General features: G+C 31.0%; 1 protein-coding gene across 1 annotated transcript in view; it reads left to right on the top strand.

The window, feature by feature from the left end:
* LOC145729011 (oxytocin receptor-like) overlaps positions 1-22,847 on the top strand; it is a 91,529-nt gene that overhangs the window by 37,778 nt on the left and 30,904 nt on the right. The window contains exons 2-3 of the mRNA XM_081979615.1: positions 9,531-9,771; positions 22,039-22,195. Coding sequence (XP_081835741.1) covers positions 9,557-9,771; positions 22,039-22,195 — 372 coding nt within the window. The 5' untranslated portion in view covers positions 9,531-9,556. The remainder of the gene's footprint in view (positions 1-9,530; positions 9,772-22,038; positions 22,196-22,847) is intronic.

Here is a 22,847-nt window from a genome sequence, read left to right as displayed (position 1 = left end):
TTTATGATGAATACTTTGACAGTTTAGAGTAAAAACTAAACAGCTACTTGACAAAAATGTCAAAATAGTAAACATGGAGCGGTAAAATGCATTTGATACTATTTACACTGATTGTAACTGTAATTTAAAGAAGTTTGTTTGTAGTTTTCTAGCTCTATGAAGGAAATTTTGACAGCTGCCAGATTTGTGACAGAACAAATTGCGTCAAAAATAGACTGCAAACTACATGTCACAACTGCCATAAATCACAATAATGCTCGTAGAGCAATAAAATGCAATGGATACTATTTACATTGTTTTTACTTCGTTTTAGTTTTAGAGCTCTATGAAGAACATTTTGACAGTTGCCGTGTTTGTGACAGAACAAACTGCGACAAAAATTGACTGCAGACTACATGTCAGAACTGTCATAAATCATAATAATGCTCGTAGAGCATTAAAATGCAATGGATACTATTTACATTGTTTTTACTTCGTTTTAGTTTTAGAGCTCTATGAAGAACATTTTGACAGTTGCCGTGTTTGTGACAGAACAAACTGCGACAAAAATTGACTGCAGACTACATGTCAGAACTGTCATAAATCACAATAATGCTCGTAGAGCAATAAAATGCAATGGATACTATTTACATTGTTTTTACTTCGTTTTAGTTTTAGAGCTCTATGAAGAACATTTTGACAGTTGCCAGATTTGTGACAGAACCAATTGCGTCAAAAATAGACTGCAAACTACATGTCACAACTGTCATAAATCATAATAATGCTCGTAGAGCAATAAAATGCAATGGATACTATTTACATTGTTTTTACTTAGTTTTAGTTTTAGAGCTCTATGAAGAACATTTTGACAGTTGCCAGATTTGTGACAGAACAAATTGCGTCAAAAATATACTGCAAACTACATGTCACAACTGTCATAAATCATAATAATGCTCGTAGAGCATTAAAATGTAATGGATACTATTTACATTGTTTTTACTTAGTTTTAGTTTTAGAGCTCTATGAAGAACATTTTGACATTTGCCACATTGGTGAGGTGACAGAACAAACTGTGTTAAAAATAGACTGCAGACTACATGTCACAAGTGTCATAAATCATAATAATGCTCATAGAGCGTTAAAATGCTATGGATACTCTTTACATTTTTACTGGGTTCTAGTTTTATGGCTTTATGAAGAACATTTTGACAATTGCCACGGTCTTGACAGATCAAACTAGACTAATTTTATTTTGTGAAGGCTCTTCCCTAGTTTTCAATGTCACGTGACTATATCAATAATTTTTGGCTCAGCACTTGGTCGAAAAGGCAATTAAATCAATGTTGGTGATTAATTCAAATTTTCAGTATTTGACAGTTTGATTTGCAATTTCTGAGATATTTATCTAGATCACATGGCTTTTTTTGACATTTGTCATCTTAATTTAGGTCACGTGACCATTTTGATTGTTTCGATCGAGCTTCAAATGTTCAAACAACTTCTAAAACAATTTTCTAGGTTAAACAGCGTCTTTGACATTTTTCAGCTCGATTTAGAACTCTGACAACAATTGTCAATATTTTCACGGTCACCTGACACTTTTTGACTATTTATGGCTAAAATCTAATCTAGCCTTGCAAACACTTGTCTGCATGACTTTTTCTATACCAGCCTATTTTCTGAAGACAAAACTTTAACAACATTTCTATGTTTCGAGAAGCATTTATGGTTACTACATTTTTTTCTCGTATCAAGCTGAAATTCAACCTAATTGGTATCTCGTGTAATAATAACCTGGGGAATGGGTTTTTAATGAATTTCCTCGTTATCAAAATTACTAATAAGCTCGAGCTAGTGCGTACTTTTTATTGTTTGCTCTAAATTGCCGGAGCAGCTCAACTAATTAAAGTTTCGGCTCTCCAAGTAGTGGAAATAAATTTTGAGCTACAATCTTGCATTAAATGGGGACAATAGAAAAGGGAAGTTTTAGTGTAATTTTATTTAAGAAATTTACATGAAAATGTCTGATTCTGACTTAAATAATCAGTCAAAGACGATAAATCAATTTTCTCTTCTTCTCCAAGTCAGGCAAGAAGTTGGCATATTCTATTATTTGGAAATTACCCCCTTATTTATCATAATTTATGACTTTCACCCTGTCACACAAATAACGTTAAAGAACGAGAGGGTGAAGCTGTATGTCTGTTAATTAGTTTTAGGTGTATATGACACTGTTGGCAGTAAACGAATCAGTGTTGCCAACCCTTAAATGCGTTTTAAAAAAGTTGTAAGATTTCACAAAAATTTTTCAAATTTTGGTTAGGTTAGGTTAGTCAGTAATTGTTTGAGAAAATTGGTTAATTCGTCGGCTTTGGAGGGAAAATTGATGCCAAAAGTTGTCAACAAGTATCACGTGACCATTTGACATTTGTTGTCAGAGCCACATAATCGATTTAAAACATGTCAAAAACGCTGCCTAACCTAGATTATGAAGATCACGACAATTTACTAGATGATCAATTCAAGCTCGATCAAAACACTCAAAATAGTCCCGTGATCTGAATTAAGCTGACAACTGTCAAATAAAGCCATGCAACCTTTAGTTTGGTCTGTCACAAACTGTCAAAATGTTTTTCGTAGAAGTATAAAACTACAAACTTTGTTCAAAAACCTAGTAAAATTAGTGTAAATGGTATCAAATGTATTTTACTGCTCCATGTCTAGTATTTTGACATTTTTGTCATGTAGCTGTTCATTTTTGACGTAGTTTGTTCTATCACAAACGTGGTAACTGTCAACACTATCTTCATTGAGCTGTAAAATGCTAAACATTCTCAAAAGAAGAGAAATTAGTGGAAATAGAAGGAAATGCTTTTACCGCTCCATGTCTAGTATTTTGACAGTTTTGACAGTCATGCAGGAATCCATTTTGAACGCAGTTTGTTCTGTCACAAACGTGGTGACTGTCAAAACTTTCTTCATGGAAGTATAAAACTACACACTGTCATAAAAACCCAGTACAATAAGGGCAAATAGTATTAATTGGGTTTTAGCGTGTCATTTCAAGAATTTTGACAGTTTTTCCATGCAGGAATCTATTTTGAATGCAGTTTGTTCTGTCCCGAATGTGGTGACTGTCAAAACTTTCTTCATGGAAGTATAAAATCACAAAATTTCTTAAAAACCCAGTACAATAAGGGTAAATAGTATTAATTGTGTTTTAGCGTTCCATGTCTAGTATTTTGACAGTTTTTCCATGCAGGAATCCATTTTGAACGCAGTTTGTTCTGTCCCGAACGTGGTGACTGTCAAAACTTTCTTCATGGAAGTATAAAACTACAAACTTTCTTAAAAACCCAGTACAATAAGGGCAAATAGTATTAATTGGGTTTTAGCGTGTCATTTCAAGAATTCTGACAGTTTTGTCATACAGGAATCTATTTTGAATGCAGTTTGTTCTGTCCCGGACGTGGTGACTGTCAAAACTTTCTTCATGGAAGTATAAAATCACAAAATTTCTTAAAAACCCAGTACAATAAGGGTAAATAGTATTAATTGTGTTTTAGCGTTCCATGTCTAGTATTTTGACAGTTTTGCCATTGTGGAATCCATTTTGAACGCTGTTTATTCTGTCACGAATGTGGTGACTGTCAAAACCTTCTTCATGAAAGTATAAAACTACAAACTTTCTTAAAAACCCAGTACAATAAGAGCAAATAGTATTAATTGTGTTTTAGCGTTCCATGTCTAGTATATTGACAGTTTTTCCATGCAGGAATCTATTTTGAATGCAGTTTGTTCTGTCCCGAACGTGGTGACTGTCAAAACTTTCTTCATGGAAGTATAAAATCACAAAATTTCTTAAAAACCCAGTACAATAAGGGTAAATAGTATTAATTGTGTTTTAGCGTTCCATGTCTAGTATTTTGACAGTTTTTCCATGCAGGAATCTATTTTGAATGCAGTTTGTTCTGTCCCGAACGTGGTGACTGTCAAAACCTTCTTCATGAAAGTATAAAACTACAAACTTTCTTAAAAACCCAGTACAATAAGGGTAAATAGTATTAATTGTGTTTTAGCGTTCCATGTCTAGTATTTTGACAGTTTTGCCATTGAGGAATCCATTTTGAACGCTGTTTATTCTGTCACGAACGTGGTGACTGTCAAAACTTTCTTCATGGAAGTATAAAACTACAAACTTTCTTAAAAACCCAGTACAATAAAGACAATGATTTAGCACTGTATCGCTTTCCAACTATTATAACTTCATAGAGAGGAATTTGACAGTTTGACATATGAAATTAGCTTCAAAGAAAACAGCTTTTGTCAAAAATCCTTCTCAAGGAACACTAAAGAGAAAGTTTTCATTTTATAGCTTTGTGGAGTGTTATTTGACAGTTACCATCATTTTGACATATTTAAATATGTTCAAAATAGACCTGTTGTCTGTCAAAATTGTATTCCAGACAGTTATACGACACTAGTGCCAAAAAACAATACGTGTAACTATAAAATTCATAATTGTATTGCTTTTACACGTTTGTACATGTTTTGTACTTTATAGCTTTCTGGAGTGGTATTTGACAGTTCCCAAGTATATGACAGATTGAAATATGATTACATGGAGGTATTCACCAACAAAATTTAAAAAAGTTTTTTCCAAATATCCAAATGTGATTCAAAATTGCCCTGAAGTGGGGAAATTTCCTTAGATCTGACAACACTGGAAGTAATTTGTACCAGAACAATAAGACGAAGCATATGAATATTCTAATCAGTTCTTATTCCTTTGACATATTTATAGTGAAACTCCCAGTCTTAGTTTTCATATTATTTCGTATAAATTGCTGGCAGAGTGCACAAACTAAATGCCTTTAGACAGTTAAAATGGAAATGAGACTTGACTTATCAGAGTACATTAAAACAAACTGTTTGTGCATGAAAATGTAGCTTTGTTTTTCAGTTCTTAAGCTTAAGTTTAATTAGAAAAGTGTTTTTTTTTTCCAGTCCGATCGTCTTAAATGACAATTAAGGAGCATTAAGTTTCAATCAAGTTAATGTTATCTTTTACAAGCTCTTCACTGTTTTTTTCCCTATCAAAGTAACATTTGAATAAAGTCGTACACGTACGATTTCAAAAAATTGGAACATTAAAACTACAGACAAAAACAAAATATGGAGAAACGTCACGTGTCACGTGACTCAGGCAATCCAATCACATAATCAATTCAGGTTATTCTGAGAAAAAAAACACTAAAAAATAAATTTCTTAGCAAAATCAAAAAAAAAAATAAATTTCAGTTTTAACCTCACTTTTTTCAATTTTAGAAGAAACAATTATTATGGTTTGAATTGTCCTCGTGTTACGTAATAATTTTTTTACGCGTCACGTGACTCAGGTAATTTAAAAACATTCTCAACATAGTACTCTTGTGTGTGATCATTCTTAAAAAAATTTCAAACTAGTCATTTTAGCATAAAATTTTAATTGAAAAGTTGTGTCTTTAAGGTTTTCAGTCTCTGAAAATTGTAGTTTTAACTAAAGAACGCTCTTCAAGGCATAAAATTAACCAGTTTCAGCTCTAAAAACTTTATAATTACTGAAACTAGGCTTTCAGTGATCATTCTTAAAGAAATTCCAAATTAGTCATTTTAGCATAAAATTTTAATTGAAAAGTTGTGTTTTTAAGGTTTTCACTCTCTGAAAATTGTAGTTTTAACTAAAGAACACTCTTCAAGGCATAAAATTAACCAGTTTCAGCTCTAAAAACTTTATAAAGTCCTAAAACTAGATTTTTAGTGATCATCCTTAAAGAAATTTCAAACTAGTCTTTAAGGTTTTCAGTCACTGAAAATTGTAGTTTTAACTAAAGAAAAGGCTTCAAGTCATAAAATTAACCAGTTTCAGTTCTAAAAACCGTTTAAAATCCTGAAACTAGACTTTCAGTGATCGTTCTTAAAGAAATTCCAAACTAGTCATTTTAGCATAAAATTTTAATTGAAAAGTGGTGTTTTTAAGGTGTTCAGTCACTAAAAATTGTAGTTTTAACTAAAGGAAAGGCTTCAGGGCATAAAATTAACCAGTTTCAGTTCTAGAAACTTAATAAAGTCCTCAAACTAGATTTTTAGTGATCATTCTTAAAGAAATTCCAAATTAGGCATTTTAGCATAAAATTTTAATTGAAAAGTTGTGTTTTTAAGGTTTTCACTCTCTGAAAATTGTAGTTTTAACTAAAGAACACTCTTCAAGGCATAAAATTAACCAGTTTCAGCTCTAAAAACTTTATAAAGTCCTCAAACTAGACTTTCAGTGATCATTCTTAAAAAAATTACAAACTAGTAATTTTAGCATACAATTTTAATTGAAAAGTTGTGTTTTTAAGGTTTTCAGTCTCTGAAAATTGTAGTTTTAACTAAAGAACGCTCTTCAAGGCATAAAATTAACCAGTTTCAGCTCTAAAAACTTTATAATTACTGAAACTAGGCTTTCAGTGATCATTCTTAAAGAAATTCCAAATTAGTCATTTTAGTATAAAATTTTGATTGAAAAGTTGTGTTTTTAAGGTTTTCACTCTCTGAAAATTGTAGTTTTAACTAAAGAACACTCTTCAAGGCATAAAATTAACCAGTTTCAGCTCTAAAAACTTTATAATTACTGAAACTAGGCTTTCAGTGATCATTCTTAAAGAAATTCCAAATTAGTCATTTTAGTATAAAATTTTGATTGAAAAGTTGTGTTTTTAAGGTTTTCACTCTCTGAAAATTGTAGTTTTAACTAAAGAACACTCTTCAAGGCATAAAATTAACCAGTTTCAGCTCTAAAAACTTTATAAAGTCCTAAAACTAGATTTTTAGTGATCATCCTTAAAGAAATTTGAAACTAGTCATTTTAGCATACAATTTTAGTTGAAAAGTTGTGTCTTTAAGGGTTTCAGTCACTGAAAATTGTAGTTTTAACTAAAGAAAAGGCTTCAAGTCATAAAATTAACCAGTTTCAGCTCTAAAAACTTTATAAAGTCCTAAAACTAGATTTTTAGTGATCATCCTTAAAGAAATTTCAAACTAGTCATTTTAGCATACAATTTTAGTTGAAAAGTTGTGTCTTTAAGGTTTTCAGTCACTGAAAATTGTAGTTTTAACTAAAGAAAAGGCTTCAAGTCATAAAATTAACCAGTTTCAGTTCTAAAAACCGTTTAAAGTCCTAAAACTAGATTTTTAGTGATCATTCTTAAAGAAATTTCAAACTAGTCATTTTAGCATACAATTTTAATTGAAAAGTTGTGTTTTTAAGGTTTTCAGTCACTGAAAATTGTAGTTTTAACTAAAGAAAAGGCTTCAAGTCATAAAATTAACCAGTTTCAGCTCTAAAAACTTTATAAAGTCCTAAAACTAGATTTTTAGTGATCATCCTTAAAGAAATTTCAAACTAGTCATTTTAGCATACAATTTTAGTTGAAAAGTTGTGTCTTTAAGGTTTTCAGTCACTGAAAATTGTAGTTTTAACTAAAGAAAAGGCTTCAAGTCATAAAATTAACCAGTTTCAGTTCTAAAAACCGTTTAAAGTCCTAAAACTAGATTTTTAGTGATCATTCTTAAAGAAATTTCAAACTAGTCATTTTAGCATACAATTTTAATTGAAAAGTTGTGTTTTTAAGGTTTTCAGTCACTGAAAATTGTAGTTTTAACTAAAGAAAAGGCTTCAAGTCATAAAATTAACCAGTTTCAGCTCTAAAAACTTTATAAAGTCCTAAAACTAGATTTTTAGTGATCATCCTTAAAGAAATTTCAAACTAGTCATTTTAGCATACAATTTTAGTTGAAAAGTTGTGTTTTTAAGGTTTTCACTTTCTGAAAATTGTAGATTTAACTAAAGAACGCTCTTCAAGGCATAAAATTAACCAGTTTCAGCTCTAAACACTTTATAATTACTGAAACTAGGCTTTCAGTGATCATTCTTAAAGAAATTCCAAATTAGTCATTATAACACACAATTTTATTTGAAAAGTTGTGTTTTTATGGTTTTCACTCTCTGAAAATTGTAGTTTTAACTAAAGAACGCTCTTCGAGGCATAAAATTAACCAGTTTCAGCTCTAAAAACTTTATAAAGTCCTAAAACTAGATTTTTAGTGATCATCCTTTAAGAAATTTCAAACTAGTCATTTTAGCATACAATTTTAGTTGAAAAGTTGTGTTTTTAAGGTTTTCATTCTCTGGAAATTGTAGTTTTAACTAAAGAACACTCTTCAAGGCATAAAATTAACCAGTTTCAGCCCTAAAAACTTTATAAAGTCCTAAAACTAGATTTTTAGTGATCATCCTTAAAGAAATTTCAAACTAGTCATTTTAGCATACAATTTTAGTTGAAAAGTTGTGTCTTTAAGGTTTTCAGTCACTGAAAATTGTAGTTTTAACTAAAGAAATGGCTTCAGGGCATAAAATTAACCAGTTTCAGTTCTAGAAACTTAATAAAGTCCTCAAACTAGCTTTGTAGTGATCATTCTTAAAGAAATTCTAAATTAGCCATTTTAGCATAAAATTTCAATTGAAAAGTTGTCTTTAAGATTTTCAGTCACTGAAAATTGTAGTTTTAACTAAAGAAAAGGCTTCAAGTCATAAAATTAACCAGTTTCAGTTCTAAAAACCGTTTAAAATCCTGAAACTAGACTTTCAGTGATCGTTCTTAAAGAAATTCCAAACTAGTCATTTTAGCATAAAATTTTAATTGAAAAGTGGTGTTTTTAAGGTGTTCAGTCACTAAAAATTGTAGTTTTAACTAAAGAAAAGGCTTCAGGGCATAAAATTAACCAGTTTCAGTTCTAAAAACCGTTTAAAATCCTGAAACTAGACTTTCAGAGATCATTCTTAAAGAAATTATAAAATAGCCATTTTAGCATAAAATTTCAACTGAAAAATTGTTTCTTTAAAAAAAGCTTAAAATTTGTTTTTTAGGTCAGTTTTTACGGTTTTCAGACTCATTTCAAGTTTCCTTGAAAACTGATTCCAAACTCATAAAAGTTTACTTGAAAGCTTAAAATTTGCCCTTTAAGTCAGTTTTTAAGGTTCTCAGGAGTGTTCCAAGGTTCCAGTCTTATAAAATGACTTCAAACTTACATAAATTTACTTTTCAAAATTGACTTGAACTTATAAAATGTGCCTGTTGACTTCGGTTTTTATGGTTTTTAGGCTAATTTCAAGTCTCCAATCCTAAAAAATTGACGTTGAAATCATATAATATTTGTTTTCCTGTAGAACGTTTTGTAGTTGTTTTCCAATACCAATAATCATATTGTTCCTTTATTATATAATTCTTGAAATTGGAAAACAACTACAAAACGTTCTACAGGGACGACAAGAAAGATTTATGAAAATAGACTTGGGTTAGTTGCTACAGGGCGTTCAATTTTTTTAAAATTTATTTTAACTTATTAACTTTTAACTTTTTTACCTAATTTAATATCTGGAAATTTTGAATTCCTTCTAATCAGGTAATTTAAATGACTTATTCATTATTAATTCCAGTTTTTTATCAGTATTTTTCGTTTAATTTCAGTTGAACCCGACAACTGGCCAATTCTAATGTTGAAAAGCCTGGAAACTGAAATGAATCTGACATCAGGCACATCCCAAACCGAATTTCAGGAGTTGATGGACAGCGTGGACGTCCCAAAAAGACCGGAAATGGACCGGGACGAAAACCTTGCCAGGATCGAAATAGCCACTTTGGCCCTTATTTTCGTAACCACAGTCCTGGGAAACGCCACTGTTCTCCTCGCTTTATGGACTAGAAAAAGGTGAGCAATTAATTGATTGAGGAGAGAAAGAGGGGAAATTAATACAGTGGTCTGTTGTAGTTAATTTTTTTTGTGTAACCAATACTTAAGGACCGTTATAATATACATTCTAACTAATGAAATGAGGATAATATCAGCAGAAAATTCCATGAAAAAGTACCCTTTATAATAAAACCAAATTAATGCAACCCATTAGATAAAAGTCCCAAACATATAAACTGCCTTATTTAACCGCAATATAACATTCTATCAGCCATTAAGCTTGATATTTTGGGGTTTTTATGGGATTAAAGGGAGAGTCATATTCCTATAATCTACAAAAGGGGATGAAATGATGAATTTTAAATGTTTTGTTTCGTTAATTCTTATTTATGGAACAAGTTGAGAAGCTTTGTTTTCAGTTATTGTGGATTCATAAAACGATCATTTCCAGGATTCCATCTGGAGATTTATTGGGTAAAAATGTCTTTTGTCTGAGCCCTTTGGACGAAGTTTTGGTAATCCCTTTCAACCTTAATAAATTGAGGGTGTGAGAAGAAAAACCGGTTTTTTTTGAGGGGGAAGGAGGGAGAATTCAGCTCAGTGTGGCTTACTTGGCTCAATCTCCTCAAAATCAGTTTATATAGAGTGTCTGAAATTTTATTATCAGAATTTGATTAATGGATTTTGCTCTTAAATCATACTGTATCTATACTAAACCATACACCATACTAACCTAACCTAATTAATTAGAATATATCCATTCCACACCAAAATCGTAAACTGAGCCACTTTTGAGATATTGGCAAAAATGTGGGTCAATTTTGGCGTCCTCTAGCGTCCAAACGGTAAAACTTTTCCATGTACTTTCAACGCCAGTTAATAGCTCCATTTCCTAGCTAGTCATGAACTAGGACACCCTGTATAATCTAGAAAATTATAAATATTTCTAGTAACAATAACTGTAATACTGTACCACCATTTTGACTGTACAAACCAAACCAATTTCATTACATGACTACAATAATTGGAAGTTTAGAAAATTTTTGAAGTAAGATTTCCAGATTTTGGGAAAAGCAGGGTTTACTCTAATAATTATTTTTTGACTTAAATTGCTACTAATAAAAATTGCAACAATGTTCGTGTGCTCTATCGTAAAATACTGCATAACTGAAAAATTGCACTAAAATAATATCCTGAAGTAAACGTGACCCTTTTACCCTTACCGTATTTCATAAAATATTTTATTTGTTTTAATATAACTATAACATGCAACATAAAGTAACTTAAATGCGATATTTTAGTACTGAAACTTTTAATCTAGCAATAATTTCTACTAACTTAATTCTAATGTCTTTGATAATTTAAAAGTCACGTTTACTCCGGAATATTTTTGTGGTTTAGAGTGAATGTTTGTTGGGAGCTTTATCCAAGGAGCCATTTGTTACCGTGACCGAAATCTTTTAGTCTCGTTGCATATTTATGAGAGAAACTAGTATAAACAACAACAAAGTTTTTAATTGTGAATTATGGGGAAAAAACCAAAACAAGGGAAAAGAGAGTGAAAACGTGTTTCAATTTTGATGAGAAAGCAATTGATTGCCAAATAAGTATTGGTTAGTTTTACAATACATAGATTTCAGATATTATTGAGCCTCTAAATATGCTGAAAACGAAAATATTTAAACTAGCTGCCAAAGCATCATTCTTTACACTTTTTACTTACCAGTTGCCTAAAAATAATAGTGTAAACCTTCTAAAACTGTCAGAGGTATCTGCAAGTGTCTCAAAACCACCAAAAATATTTTAAAATAGCCAGATGCTCTAAAATACTAGAGCAAACCTCCTAAAAATCATCTAAAAATGCCAGATTTCTTCAAAAATGCTCAAAACGTTCAATAATGGTTTAAAATAGCCAGATGCTCTAAAATACTAGAGCAAACCTCCTAAAAATCCCCTAAAACTGCCAGAGAATCTCTTCAAGTGTCTCACAACTTCCAAGATTTTTTTTAAAATAGCCAGTTGCCTAAAAATAATAGTGTAAACCTTCTAAAAACCTTTTAAAACTGTCAGAGGTATCTGCAAGTGTCTCAAAACCACCAAAAATATTTTAGAATAGCCAGATGCTCTAAAATAATAGAGCAAACCTAAAAATTATCTAAAACTGCCAGATTTCTTCAAAAATTCTCAAAACGTCCAATAATGGTTTAAAATAGGCAGATGCTCTAAAATACTAGAGCAAACCTCCTAAAAATCCCCTAAAACTGCCAGAGAATCTCTTCAAGTGTCTCACAACTTCCAAGATTTTTTTAAATAGCCAGTTGCCTAAAAATAATACTGTAAACCTTCTAAAAACCTTCTAAAACTGTCAGAAGTATCTGCAAGTGTCTCAAAACCTCCAAAAATATTTGAAAATAGCCAGATGCTCTAAAATACTAAAACAAACGTCTTAAAAATCCTCTAAAATTGCTCTAAATCTCTAAAATAATGTTTTGAAATAGTCATATGCTCTAAAATACTAGAGCAAACCCTCTAAAACTGACAGAGGCCATTTTAAGTGTCTCAAATCCTTTAAGACCTTTTTACAATAGTCAGATGCCTAAAAATACTAGTGAATACCTCCTAAAAGCACTCTAAAACTGCCAAAGGTATTTGCAAGTGTCTCAAAACCTCTAAAAATGTTTTAAAACAGCCAGATGCTCTAAAATACCAGGCAAACCTCCTAGAAACCCTCTAAAACTGCCAGAGATTCTTTCAGGTATCTCAAAACTTCCAAAACTGTTTTAAAACAGCCACATGCTCTAAAATACCAGTGAAAACCTCCTAGAAACCCTCTAAAACTGCCAGAGATTCTTTCAGGTATCTCAAAACTTCCAAAACTGTTTTAAAACAGCCAGATGCTGTAAAATACCAGTACAAACCTCTTAGAAACTCTCTAAAACTGCCAGAGATTCCTTCAGGTGTCTCAAAACATCCAAGACTGTTTTAAAATAGCCAGATGCTCTAAAATACTAGTGAGAACCTCCTAAAAGTCCTCTCAAACTGCCAGAGGTATCTTCAAGTGTCTCAAAACCTCCAAGAATGCCACCGGCCTCTACAACCATTTTAAACATGTCAGAAGCCTCTAAAACGTTGTAATCAGTATTGCCAAATGCTTCTAGAGTAAATTCTAAAGGCAAAAACACCTCTAGAATTGTTTTAAAATTTCCAAGAGCCTCAAAGCAACTCAAGAATCCTTAGAGATGCCATTGCCTCATCTAAAAACTTCGAAAACCCTCAAAAAGGTGTTAGTTTTGCCAGCCCTCTAAATACCTTGTTAACCTCCCAGAAATACATTATAAATGTTATTTGCCTCCAACTGTCAAACTGTTCGCAACTTCACATTTGTTGGTTTAAACTTTTGAAACTCAGTGACGTCATACCAATTTGGTTTGACTTTTCGTTTATGTACAAAATAGAGTTAGTATTTACTCGATTTTTGACGTTTTAATTGCGTTTGATAATTTGTTTTAGATATACAATAATGAATAAACTAATAGACAACTACTACAAACTTTCATTGAGATTCTTTTTATTTTCACACATAAAACACTAGTAATGAATGAAAATAATACATTCTGCTTTCTATGACTAGGTGGAAAAACTAATTGCAAAAATTATGTAAATGTGGAGAAAGTTTTAATTGAAATTTGGTGGGAAATGTCAAACTGGGACAGAATTTGAAAGGATTTCATAACCTAAAGAAACTTAATTAGAACCTATTGAGACTGAAATAAACTCAATTTGAGACAAAGCATTGGTCTACGAAATTAATAAGCCAGTCACGAATATACGTTGCTGTAACATTAATTTCTACCAAGAAAAATAAAATTGCTCGGTTTCTGTGAATTTCATAAATCACAGTTGCATTTCCTGTACATTTCCAAGATGAAAACATATTTTATTGGATAGTTTTAATATAGAAAGTTCGTGTATTTTGTTTGCATTGTAGGTGAATTCTAAAACTTACTAAAATAAAGAAACTTACAGAAAAACAAACAGTAATCAAAATGGATTAAAAGCGGTTTTAAAACTAATATTTGCCAGGCTTAGGGTAATGTTTGATTGTAATCTGCTATGTTTGTTTTGCAAAAATCCATTGGACTTTATATCAGTAATCTGTGATATTTGTTTAAAGTTTAAAGGAGTTTTTAGACCAAAACTGGAAGAATAATACATCTCTAAATTCCTTGCTACACCGTATTTCATTCGGACATTCTATTGTTAGTTTTTGCTTTCGATTTGTCAATAAATACAGTTGACGTGTACAAAGTATTTTCTTTGGAAAACTGTCACGCCAAGTTTATAGATTTAATGCTGAAAGGTATATGGAAGCGGACATGGAAAAATCGCATTATCAAACGACAAGAAAAACCTCATTTCCTTGCTATTTCTTAATGTCATGGTTGGAAGCTTCCTTGTAATGTAAAACTATTTTTTCTGGTTTACTTCTTATTTGCGAGTTTTAGTTTTTCCAGGATTTTTCTTATGAAAGTTAATCACATTTTTGTTCTCTTTTGTGAGAAATGATTCTGCCTTTGGTTCTAAATACCATATATTATCTATAGTAGCCATGTTAATGAGATATTGTTCTAAACTCTTAAAAAGTTTGTGAGAGCGGCCATCTTGGATCTACAATGAAATATACAGTGTGATTAAAATAAGTGGAAAAAATCAGTTAAATTTAAACTCTTTAAAGTTCTTTATTGTAAAATCTGACAATGACTTAGGTACACCACACTGTATATAAAAATTCATTTGAACCACTGGTATATTTTAAAATATTTTACATAAAAATTATCCTTTTACAACGTTAATTAATCCAGTAATGTAGAATATAAGTAGGCACGTAAAGTAAAATGTTAATTAGTCATAAAAAGTTGTAGGAAGGGATTTTCAAACAAAAGTATACTTGAACAGCAATCCTAAAGGTCCACTTTCATGCATATTTATACTCAAGTGGTGGCCAAGCATAGTAATTTTAAGTTTACATAACTGGAGTGAAAAGAGTTGTTTAGGGAACAGTGGGAGAAATCTAGTATTGAGGAAAATTAGGATTTAAAAGCTTTACTTACTCTGGAAATTTTCTTTTAAATTAAAATAAATTTTAAAGGACAGTCAGGAAAAAAATTGTCTAATAAACACCCAGTTAGAGCAAGAAAATTACAGTTTTAAGCACTTTTTACAATCCTCATTAAATTTCTTTTTTTTAAAAAAAAAACACTACAGTACAGTACAGTTTGAACGGACAGACCAAAATCGCTTGTTAAACCCACTTACAATAAGAAAATGACAGTTTGAAGTACTGATGAAATAACCTGAAAAAACACTACCAAATTTGGTACAGTCACAGAGAAAAGTGGTGTCAAAGTTTGAACTGCCCGAAACATAGATTGTAATAACAGTCATAGACAAAGTCACTTGTCAAACCCACTTGGAGTGAGAAAATTACAGTTTTAAACACATTTTTGGAATTCTTATTAAAAATCCTATCAAATAACAAAAAAAACATTTCAAAATTTTGTACAGTCATGGAGAAAAGCGGTGTCAAAGTTTGAACTGCCCGAAACACAGTTTGAAGAGACAATCAAAGACAAAATCGCTTGTCAAACCCTACTGAAGTCAGAAAATGACAGTTTTAAGCACATTTTTGAAATCCTCATTAAATTTCCTATCCAATAACCTGAAAAAACACTACCAAATTTGGTACAGTCACAGAGAAAAGTGGTGTCAAAGTTTGAACTGCCCGAAACATAGATTGTAATAACAGTCATAGACAAAGTCACTTGTCAAACCCACTTGGAGTGAGAAAATTACAGTTTTAAACACATTTTTGGAATTCTTATTAAAAATCCTATCAAATAACAAAAAAAAAACATTTCAAAATTTTGTACAGTCATGGAGAAAAGCGGTGTCAAAGTTTGAACTGCCCGAAACACAGTTTGAAGAGACAATCAAAGACAAAATCGCTTGTCAAACCCTACTGAAGTCAGAAAATGACAGTTTTAAGCACATTTTTGAAATCCTCATTAAATTTCCTATCCAATAACCTGAAAAAACACTACCAAATTTGGTACAGTCACAGAGAAAAGTGGTGTCAAAGTTTGAACTGCCCGAAACATAGATTGTAATGTCATAGACAAAGTCACTTGTCAAACCCACTTGGAGTGAGAAAATTACAGTTTTAAACACATTTTTGGAATTCTTATTAAAAATCCTATCAAATAACAAAAAAAACATTTCAAAATTTTGTACAGTCATGGAGAAAAGCGGTGTCAAAGTTTGAACTGCCCGAAACACAGTTTGAAGGGACAATCAAATACAAAATCGCTTGTCAAACCCTACTGAAGTCAGAACCCACTCGGAGTGAGAAAATTAGAGTTTTAAACACATTTTTGGAATCCTCATCAAATTTCCTATCTAATAACATGAAAAAACACTATCAAATTTGGTATAGTCAGGGAGAAAAGCAGTGTCAAAGTTTGAACTGCCAGAAACACAGTTTGTAATGACAGTCATGGACAAAATCACTTGTCAAACCCACTTGGAGTGAAAAAATTACAGTTTTCAATACATTTTTGGAACTCTCATTAAAATTCCTATCCAATAACCAGAAAAATATTTCAAAATTTGGTACAGTCACGGAGAAAAGCGGTGTCAAAATTTGAACTGCCAGAAACACAGTTTGAAAGGACAGTCAGGAACTAAATCGCTTTGCAGTGGGAAAATGACAGTTTTAAGCACATTTTTGAAATCCTCATTGAATTTCCTATCCAATAACTTGAAAAAATACTACCAAACTTGGTACAGTCAAGGAGAAAAGCGGTGTCAAAATGTCAACTGCCAGAAACACAGTTTGTAATGACAGTCAGGAACAAAATCACCCATTTTATAGTATAGCGTTTAATTAAACGCATTACAAAGTATTAAGTGTCAAAAAGTCAGTTTTACGACTTTAAGAAAATAAATGAAATCCAACGATAAAAACTTCATTTCATCAAAAAATCTATTGAACCGCTTCTTAAAAGTTTTTAGCACTTTTTTTACGTTATTTGCCCTGCTTTAAGTATTAATTAACACAAACAATTTTAAAGATGATTACACAGTCCTTGTAACCTTAAAAAAAAGGAAAATCTCTGGATTTTTTATTCTGGCAGGTTTCACCCATATTAGCACTTATTTTGGGGAAGAAAACTTGTCGTTTGGGACGGTTTTTCATTTGTCAGGGTTTCATCAAAAAAGTTAAATAAATGGGAACGTTTCCCAAGAATAAGCAGTTTTATGTAGATCGTCGTTTATATGTCTTGATTACTCTTCAAGGAAACTTCCCTGAAAACAAACAAAAAGCTAGTTAGATTAGAAATGTGCCACTCTACGAGTAAAATGTTATCTTTTTGAATTGCAAAAGTACTTAGAAGTTTCTTGACCCAGTAAACAATAAGATGTTGTTTGAAGTGAAGTGTTTTAAAATTCCAATTAAAGACTGATAATCTCACAATGACGTTTTCACTTCATTGTTAATTGTCCTTTACCAGTCACCTGTCGTCAACCAAACTCAAGACATTCTAAACTCAAAATTACACAAAAAAACGTATAAAAATAACTGGTGATTCAGAGTGTACCTCTCAAAACTTTGTATCAATGTTTTTTTATCGGTTTGTTCAATGCAAACTTATTAATTAGGAAGAAGAAAGTTGAATGTCTAACTGGTTTGTATTTCACGAAGATATTACAAGTTTTTGAAAAAAATTCCAAAAAATTAAAGAAATGCTGAGTGAAATTGTATTTTGTTGCATTTTAATTAACCTTTTTATTTTTAAAATTATTTATCACAATTAGAAAGCAGTAATTGTAATTTATGGAAAATATGCAGTACGTCTCTGGATTTGAAGGTTAATTTGCTGCCTACACAACAAATTTCAGGCCTGTAACCCTCAGATTTCAGAAATACTAACTGAAATTGGGTTTCATTGCATTTCAACTGACTTTCCTAAATTTTCAAAACTATTTAGTACAGTTTAAGTGAAATCAAGCTTTTTTATGGAAAAGCTGCAGTACGTCCTTGGATTTCAAAATCAATTTGCCTACACAGCAAATTTCAGGCCTGTAATCCTCAGATTTCAGAAATACTAACTGAAATTGGGTTTCATTGCATTTCAACTGACTTTCCTAAATTTTCAAAACTATTTAGTACAGTTTAAGTGAAATCAAGCTTTTTAATGGAAAAGCTGCAGTACGTCCCTGGATTTAAAAATCAATTTGCGGCCTACACAGCAAATTTCAGCCCTGTAACCCTCAGTATTCAGAAATACTAAATGAAATTGGGTTTCATTACATTTCAACTGACTTTCCTAAATTTTCAAAACTATTTAGTACAATTTAAGTGAAATCAAGCTTTTTAATGGAAAAGCTGCAGTACGTCCCTGGATTTAAAAATCAATTTGCGGCCTACACAGCAAATTTCAGCCCTGTAACCATCAGATTTCAGAAATACTAACTGAAATTGGGTTTCATTGCATTTCAACTGACTTTCCTAAATTTTCAAAACTATTTAGTACAGTTTAAGTGAGATCAAGCTTTTTAATGGAAAAGCTGCAGTACGTCCCTGGATTTAAAAATCAATTTGCGGCCTACACAGCAAATTTCAGCCCTGTAACCCTCAGATTTCAGAAATACTAACTGAAATTGGGTTTCATTGCATTTCAACTGACTTTCCTACATTTTCAAAACTATTTAGTACAGTTTAAGTGAAATCAAGGTTGTTTATGGAAAAGCTGCAGTACGTCTCTGGATTTCAAAATCAATTTGCCTACATAGCAAATTTCAGTCCAGTAACCCTCAGATTTCAGAAATACTAACTGGAATTGGGTTTCATTGCATTTCAACTGACTTTCCTAAATTTTCAAAACTATTTAGTACAATTTAAATGAAATCAAGCTTGTTTATGGAGAAGCTGCAGTACGTTCCTGGATTTAAAAATCAATTTGCTGCCTACACAACAAATTTCAGGCCTGTAACCCTCAGATTTCAGAAATACTCACTGAAATTGGGTTTCATTGCATTTCAACTGACTTTCCTAAATTTTCAAAACTATTTAGTACAGTTTAAGTGAAAACAAGGTTGTTTATGGAAAAGCTGCAGTACGTCCCTGGATTTCAAAATCAGTTCGCTTTCTACACAGCAAATTTCAGGTCCAGAATTTCCAAATTTCAGAAATACTTACTGAAATTGTGTTTCATTTCATTTTAACTTACTTCTTTTAATTTTCAACAGTATTTAGAACATTTTAAGTGAATTAAGGGTGGTTAATGAAAAATATCCAATTCGTCTCTAGATTTGACGGTCAGTTGACTGGTTACACAAATTTCAGGGTCGTAACCCCCAGATTTAGCAAAAACTATTTGAAATTTTGTTTCATTTTATTCACTGATTTTCCTAAATTTTATAGTATTTATCACAATCAATTTGAGTAAAGTAAGGGTTGCTTATGGAAAAGATGCAGTAAGACTCTAAATTCTAAGATCAATCTGCTACCTAAACAGCCAATTTCAGGCTCGTAACCCTTGGTTTTCAGAAATACGAACTGAAATTTTGACCTAACCCTAACCTAACCTAAACTTCGAGACTTTTACTGACCTAACCTCTAAAAATACGTTTTATAATTAGTTTTTATTATTTTTAATAATTCATAACACCATTTTGTTGAAAAATTTTCAGTAAAATCATTTTCAGCGTTCCAAACCAATAAAATGCTTATCTTTTTAACTTAAACCAAGTTGACATGACAATAAAAACTTTATGCCGATATTAAAAGAGACTTAAAAGCATGGTCATACAACTTTTATGACAGCTGAGAATATCACTCAAAAACGTGCTTATTTTATGTGGAAAATAACATTTTAGATTTTGTAACCGAAAACTTAACAGATTGTGAGCTAAATTCAGTACATTCTTTGATTTTAAAAATGTATTTATCTTAAACAGAAAGTAAATAACCCTCTAAGGGCTGCAATGATTTATGTGCACTTGTGCAATCCCCTAAACTGTACTAAACCGGTTTTATGATATGTTCGTTTTCACTCCCTTAGGAAATATAATATTTAAGTTTTCCGAATATTATGATAGTTTTAAGGATAAAACCGAGAAAGCCACCCTAAAGTGCAGTTATACCATTGTTTTGGCAAATTTTCCATTGCATAAGATTCGTAACGGACAGCTCAATTTTCCTTATGGGAAAATATGCGTAAAAGGGGCTGTAGTATCCCCTTTTGTTTCATAAACTGGGACTTTAATGTGTTATTCCTCTATATTTACGATTTTGGGTGGAATTGTTTATGATAACTCTTATTAATGCTGCGTAAGGGCTTTGACCTACCATTTTTTAGTCTTCAAGATTGTAGCCATTTTTAGGTATTAAGCTTCCAGTATTGTATTATGAAAAGAGTTTAAACCAAGGATTGTACAATATTCCATCTCCACCCTGTACATTTATTAAATTGAGTTGAGGCAGTTGACAATTTATTGGAAATATGTCATTTTCACTAAAATTCCAGACATCATTAATCCTAAATACGGATCATAAGCCATGTGATTAATGATGCTGGGGAAAAGTCTGAAAAAGTGGCTTTCAGGTATATTATGGGTGATTAAAAGTGATACAACCCTGAAGAAATAATATTATATACTTTATTTAGTATTTAGTAAAATTGGAAAACTATATTTTCTTACTTAATTTTAACTAGAACAATTATTTTTGCTGTGTTCCTAAAGAATAAATGACTAATGGAAGTACTAATTGTTTTGCTTCAGACAAATTTTGCAAAAAAATCAGAAAAATTAAAATTACCTTTCTGCATTGTTAGGTCATTTTGGTTCACTTTGATTTTTACCATATTTTAGAGTTAATTTGTCAAGAACTCAGTAAACTTACCTTTATTATGATTTTAAGCCACAAGGATGCTTCAGACATAATAAATAATTATGTATTTTCTTTTAACAAAATATAGGAACATATACAGTGTGTTCTAACTTCTAATAGAACTGCTGGTTATCACAATTATTGTCTTGTACATAGATATTGCAGGAAATGTTTGTAAATTATCTGAGTTTCATACCTCCACTATTAAATCCCTCTATTTTAACCCTAAAATTATGAAGAATAACCTGTAAAATTTCTAATTGGAAAATAATTATTAATGCAAGTATTAAACCTGATTTGTACTTTTTTATAATTACATTTTGTTATTATATGGATCATAAACTGTTGTTAAAGCTTTACTAAAATAAAATGTTTATAGAAATTTGAAATTTTGGAAACAAGACAAATTCTATCCGCAAAATTTTCAAAAAAAAAATTTTTTTAGACTTTTAGTGGATTGTTTTTTGCATTTGAGCAATATTTATTAGGAGTAACTACCAGAAAATGCATGTTTTTCTTTTGAGTTATTTTAAAACTGTTCAAAAATCCTGCTCATGGAGGGATTGCAAAATTGGTCAAAATTTCCTATTTAGAGACACCTGACTCTAAATTTTGAGAACTGGTCATGTGACTATGAAACTGTCATTTTAGGTAAATAACCTTTCAAAATCAAGCAGATAAGTAAAAACTCTCTCACATGGAAAAATTATTTAAAAAGGACAATTTTAACAAAAAAAATATTAATAAACACCCTAAAATTTTCAATTCTTGAGAGATTATTAATGACAGAATTAAAATCTGTTTGAATGTTAAAGTATCTGTTTTACTATTCTAATATGTAAAAAATACTGTGAGCTTACTAAATAGAGCTTGACTTGTTATTACTAGAACAAAATTGAATTTTGCTTTGATTTCTACCATAGCTAATTTGCTTATAAATCTTAGTATTTACCCTAAAATCTAATACCTTTTAGACCGTATAGATACCCTGCGGTATATTATCAAAATAATCCAATAACACAAGCCCTTAGTTTACCTGAACCTTCATAAAATTGAGTTACAAACACACATTCGGGATTATACGATAAATTTCAACCCCCTTAAATACTTAAGCATATGCTTTTAATTTATTAAACCCGGAAGTGTCGGATTCACCCCCATTTTCATAAATTTATAGGGAAAACCACCCTTGTAACTTTTATGGCACAAATTGAGTTAAAAACCGTTTTGTAAGTTGAAAAATAACTCTTTCTGTCAGCTGGAAAAGTGATTGATTGCCTGTCGGAATTTTCCTTGTTTTTCCCATTTTTGAAACGACTTTTTGCTTCCAGATATTGCGGACGGAAAAAACTTTCCAGAATGTACTTCTTCATCTTGCATCTATCAGTAGCTGACCTTATTGTGGCTTTTCTCAGCGTCCTTCCACAGTTGGCTTGGGATGTAACCTACAGGTTTCAAGGTGGATTTTTGTTGTGCAAACTAGTCAAGGTTAGTACAAAGTTTTGATTTTTATTTCAAAATCAAGTTTTTTGTAAAATATTTAAGAGTTTTCCAGGCAAGAAACGGTAAGAGCAGCGTTGTTTTATCAAAAAGTTCACCGAAAAAGTATGGAAAATTCATGTTTAATACTAAAGCCAAACTAGTTAATAGAATGCAAATTTGATTATGGATAAAGATGGAAAGTTGTTGAATTTATTTTCAAAGAAAATGTCAATTTAAAGTTTCAGGAGAATTTTGGAGAATTTAGAAAAACTTCATTTAAGTTTTAAGCAATGGAATTTATAAAACTCAAACATTTTTTGACTTGAAAAAAATCAAATATTTAATTAAATCTTCTAAAGAAGACTTTAAACAACAATGTGCAAATGTGTCAAAAAACCAAAAATTATTCTCTTTAAAAAAGTGCAGTTTGTTTAGAAACAAATAAAATGTCATTTTTGCTTCAAACTGTTCTCAGTTCTTACGGCAAAACCCATTAAGATAGTAGTTTGTTTCAAGCAAATTTGAACCATAATGATATTTGTGTTTTTTGTTGTAATCAAAGCATTTTGGTACCTGAGGGAAATGTCATTTTAATCCTTGAACAGTCTGTAAATTATATTTAAGCAGTTCAGAAAATCTAAAATTATAAAAGCGTCAC

This window comes from Ips typographus, linkage group LG5 (genome assembly GCF_016097725.1).
Source record: "Ips typographus isolate SLU linkage group LG5, UJ_Ityp_2.0, whole genome shotgun sequence".
Lineage (NCBI taxonomy): Eukaryota > Metazoa > Arthropoda > Insecta > Coleoptera > Curculionidae > Ips > Ips typographus.
The sequence above is the reverse complement of the archived record's forward strand: the minus strand, read 5'-3'. Positions and strand labels throughout refer to the sequence as shown.